Below are 4,440 nucleotides of genomic sequence, written 5' to 3'. Positions count from 1 at the left end.
CTAAAGGTTGACTCTTGTCCACCAAATGGGTAATAGCACAGTTACGTCCAAATGGAAAGGAAAAGAAACTACTAGGCTGACATTATCCTCCGAGGCAGGTAAAGCTAAGCTAATTTTCATGGCATTTCAATATTTAAAATTAATGTTAGAGAATAAGATAAGTCTATGATGCATTTTATCGATGAACGTCACCCCATTTTGTTCTAAAATTCAAAACATTAACAAGCATTAACAGCTTACTGAAAGCTGTCTTAACTTCTCCTTCACCGTGCTAGACTCCTCTATCCCTAATCTTCTTTTTATAGGAATGAAAGAAGGAAATGGAGAGTGAAGAACAGAGAAGGCAATCGAACAGGCCAATTTGAAATTATCTCCAAACTCGTAAATACAAGTTGCCCAATATGATTAATAAAATAGGAAATATGATTTTATCTCTGAAATTGGAGCATAGAAGAACCAAAATTGAATGAACATTGTATACAAGAACTGTCCTTCGACTAGTCAAGCTTACAGCGAGATCATATTCATCTATAATGTAACGGGTTCAAGGCCAGCACTTTCAATTGATTCCTCATTCCTGCTGCCTCCTCCAATTATTGCCAGCACTTTTCACCATAGAAGAATTGTCTCTGGAAATACAACAAAAACATCATATATAGCCCCTGGGGCATTCTGAAGCATGCACAGAACTGATTTAGAACATACAACTAAGACCAGCAGTTTCAAAGACTACACAGTTACCTTTGTGCAAAACAAAATTTCCATAAAGTGAAACATCTATAATATCCAAATTAAAGGAAAATGACGTACACTAAAACCTTTCTTGTTCCTCAGGGATCTCTTCCAGTGGTCTGTTAGCAGGATGCCTCTGACTAGCATCGTCATTCGCCATCATAACCAGAGAAGGGTGTAGCTCAGGCTGTGGAAATAGCAACTTTAAACGGAATGCATCGACTCCATTCAGATAGTATCGGAAGAGCCTCTTGGCCCTAATGAATCCAAGACGACCATAAAGTGCCAGGGCTCCTTTATTTGTGACTTCTGCTTCCAAAGTCACCTTCCAGAACAAGAAAAAAAAAGATGGAAAGAAAGTCATAAGACACGAGTAAAATTCTACACTACCCTGAAAGTTTCAAGTAGAGTATATGGGAGTTCTTTATATAATATACAGAAAATATCACTGCCAACAATGAGTGCGAAAGCACATTAAGAATTAGGTCTTCCTAGAATCACCTTCTATTTTAATTCAGAAGACAAAGGGAACATTGAGAATCATGACATTAAGAATTAGGTCTTCCTAGAATCACCTTCTATTTTAATTCAGAAGACAAAGGGAACATTGAGAATCATGTGAACATACTTGATGCCCACACATGGATCAAACCCTTCTTCTTGGGCCAATGAAAGAATTAGAAAATAGGTCGCCCCGCAAACTTCAGTTTACAAATTCAAGCATTTCAAACACCTAGGGAACTCCATTTGAGTTTAAAATCAGTGTCAGAACACAATACAGATTTGGACATCAGTTGCTGAAAGATCCACAGGCTTACAACAGTAAATATGGACAGAAAGGTCTCATTATTTGTATCAACACGAGAAAACAATGAAACACAGTTAATGCAAGCTACAAGATCAATCAAGTCAATAGATGTTCAATCATTGATGTCTTCACCAAGCTTTGGTTAAAATTGACCAGTTGACTATTCAAAGAAAAGTTCTAATTAGATTAGGTCTTTTCTCGCAGCTGAAATTAGCAGTCTAATGGAGTAGGATTTGAGTTATATTAGAGTTTTAGTTAGTTTCCTTTTGGAGTAGGATAATTTATTTCTTTACTTTAGTCTGAACAGGATCCATGTGTCGAGTTAGGTTTCATAACTCCTATTTGAAGTTGGGAATGAAACTTCTGAAATCCATATAAACTACTTTAATCTTTCTATTCCAGAATTAATGAACCTTACAGAAATTGACCGGAACACGAGTTAGCATTAACACTGACTTGTTATACGAGTTGATTTTGTATCTGGTGGATTTGAATGAAGGCAACACGATTATTAATCGTGCCTTGTGGGTTGAAACAAAATTGACCCAAACACAAGTAGCATCAACCCAAACCTGCTAATTCCATATCTTGTCCCAGTTGTGTTGTCTTGTTGTGTTGCAAACCGCCATCCCAAGTCCCATTAAAATAGTAACCAACTAGGACTATCTATGAAGACAAAATAAATCATCTGGCTTTAACTGGTAACTTACCGTTCTTTTGCACGTAATCAGGAAGCTAAGGCAAAGACTTGAGACTAGATCTTTCAAATGTAGATGAAAACAAAATGTCCAAAGCCGGATTAGGTAACACATTCCATGCTATTCTTATTGATAGATGATTACAAGAGAAGATATCTAGGAAAAAAATTTAGCCCAGATTTCTCTTCTCCTAATCTTCCCATGATCATCCCATTTAGATTTAAAGACAAATCAAAAGCGAGGTCTAGCAATGGAAACACTCTATCTCCATGAGCAGTCTAGGTTGAGATGCACGTCTATCCAATTGATAGACTAATTGGACATACATGAGTTTTGATCACAAAACCACAGAGGAAGAAAATTTTCTCCCAGTCCTATCGCTGGTGTGTGTAATCATAACTCGAATTAAGAACTAAACACTAAGCTCGTCATTCTAAAGCTCAGGAGCCATGTGAAATTACCTCTTCGCAGCCAGACTCCCTCATGACACTGATGGATCTACTCACGAGTTCCGTGGCTGCAACAAGAAGAAAAAACATGGCACCTCAACTCCACACCCGTCTCAAAAACACAATGCAAGCAAGGAAAATACACTAAGACAAGAGATAAATTTGGTCACTTGGGTCGCTTGCTACTCATTACACAGCATCATAACTACAGAACATCTTCACAAGCTCTTCTCATACAAACACAAACTCTTCAAGTCTGCATTTTTATACGCAATCGAGCTTAACAAAGGATCGCACTTCACCCCTCAATCAATTCAACCGGAGCCCACGAATCACACGAAGTTCAGGCGAAGCCACCAACTTCAAACGAGGAGTAAACGATTATTACCTATCCCTTTCCCTCGGTAGGGCTTGATGACGACCAGCATCGCAATGTAACCCCGGTAGGTGCTCCGATGCTCGCCCATCTTGCACACCACGGTCCCCACGCACTTGCCCTTGTGAAACGCCTGACTGACACGAAAATCCACACGCGAGCAACACCAAGCTAAGCGAGAGAACGATCGTTCGAAATCGACAGGCGCGGAGACTGGAAAACTCGAAGAGGGAGAGGGAGAGAGGGAGTTACCAGGAAGGAGAGCTGAGGCCAGAGGTAGACGAAGTAGCGGTAGGTGAAGATGGAGTAGGGCTCGCTGAGCTCCTGGTCGACGAGGCTCATGATGAGCGGCAGGTGGTGCTCCCCGCCGTAGCTCGCGTACTCTATCTCCGACGCATCGAACTCAGCCTTCTTCTCCTCCTCCACCTCCTCCGCCCCGCTGGTCGCCGCCTCCATCGGGAAGTAGAGCGCCCCCGACGATGCCAATACGGCGGCGGCGGCGGGAGAACGAATGGGTAGAGGGAATTTTTTGGGGAACGAAGGAGGAGGAGGAGGAGGAGGGAAGGAAGTAGGAGTTGGGGCTCCGAACCCGATTGCAGAGGATCCGGATTCGGAGTGGGGCCCGATTGGCGCATTTGACCACCTGATAGGAGTGGGTCCCCTTCCTTCTTTCTATTTTCCGTCCCTCTTTTTTTGTCCTTTTCGTAGATTTTATGGATATTTCAATTCAGCTTTTGTTTTATTTTAGAGGGTCGTGAGAATGAGAGAAAATTTCAAATAAGGATATGGAGTGCCATCATTTTCTCAAAAGATGACCTGAAGTGAATTTTATCTCAAATAAGGATTCAAAATATCATCATTTTCTCAAAAGATGATCTGAAGTGAAGTTTGTATCAAATAATGATCCAAAATAGTCATTTAATCTCAAAGAATGAGCTTACTTGCTGGTCGGTGAATAGATGCATCTTTAATGTATATTCCGGTAGCTTGATTACGGTATTTTCATCCATTTTTTTTCTCATTTTTTGTTGCCCTATTCATCGTCTTCTTCGTCCCCTGTTCATTTCTTCTTACCTAGATCAAGAATACTGGACTTGGGGAAAGGCTAGCGAGCGCTAGCCGTTGGTAAGGGCCGGCAAGGGCTCGACGCCCATCACTAGCAGCAAGCGAGGGCTCCATGCCCATTGCTGACAGTGAGCAAGGGCCATCAAGCCCTCACTGGCCATGGGGGAGGGGGGCCGTCCAAATCGAGGCCATACAAGAAGGTCCTTGAGGGCAAAAGGGGTAGCCGAAAAAGTCGTCAATCTAAGAGCGGTGGTGGGAGGAAGGGATAAAGAAAGCAACGTGGGCATCCCAGTCGTAGTTCTAGCAGAAGAC

General features: G+C 41.8%; 1 protein-coding gene across 2 annotated transcripts; it reads right to left on the bottom strand.

Moving 5' to 3' along the window:
* Positions 1-343: 343 nt before the first annotated feature.
* LOC104453523 (N-alpha-acetyltransferase MAK3) lies at positions 344-3,656 on the bottom strand. 2 transcript variants are annotated; one of them, XM_010068106.3, is made up of 5 exons: positions 3,316-3,656; positions 3,076-3,196; positions 2,700-2,755; positions 811-1,057; positions 344-629 (listed from the first exon to the last, which is right to left on the bottom strand). In XM_010068106.3, exons 1-4 carry the CDS (start codon positions 3,517-3,519, stop codon positions 812-814), a joined length of 627 nt encoding a protein of 208 aa, XP_010066408.1. In that variant the 5' UTR covers positions 3,520-3,656; the 3' UTR covers positions 344-629; position 811. The 2 variants fall into 2 exon arrangements, with proteins under 2 accessions (XP_010066408.1, XP_010066407.1); XM_010068105.3 differs by having other exon boundaries at positions 819-1,057.
* Between the last annotated feature and the right edge of the window lie 784 nt (positions 3,657-4,440).

This window comes from Eucalyptus grandis, chromosome 7 (assembly GCF_016545825.1).
Source record: "Eucalyptus grandis isolate ANBG69807.140 chromosome 7, ASM1654582v1, whole genome shotgun sequence".
Lineage (NCBI taxonomy): Eukaryota > Viridiplantae > Streptophyta > Magnoliopsida > Myrtales > Myrtaceae > Eucalyptus > Eucalyptus grandis.
This window is presented reverse-complemented; position numbering and strand designations above follow the sequence as displayed.

Coding starts and splice junctions, on each gene's coding strand:
- LOC104453523 (XM_010068105.3), bottom strand. CDS start 3,519: ATGGAGGCGGCGACCAGCGGGGCGGAGGAGGTGGAGGAGGAGAAGAAG. Junction 3,197..3,315: donor GGCCTCAGCTCTCCTTCCTG/GTAACTCCCTCT, acceptor CGTGTCAGTCAG/GCGTTTCACAAGGGCAAGTG. Junction 630..818: donor ATCCCTGAGGAACAAGAAAG/GTTTTAGTGTAC, acceptor TTGTATTTCCAG/AGACAATTCTTCTATGGTGA.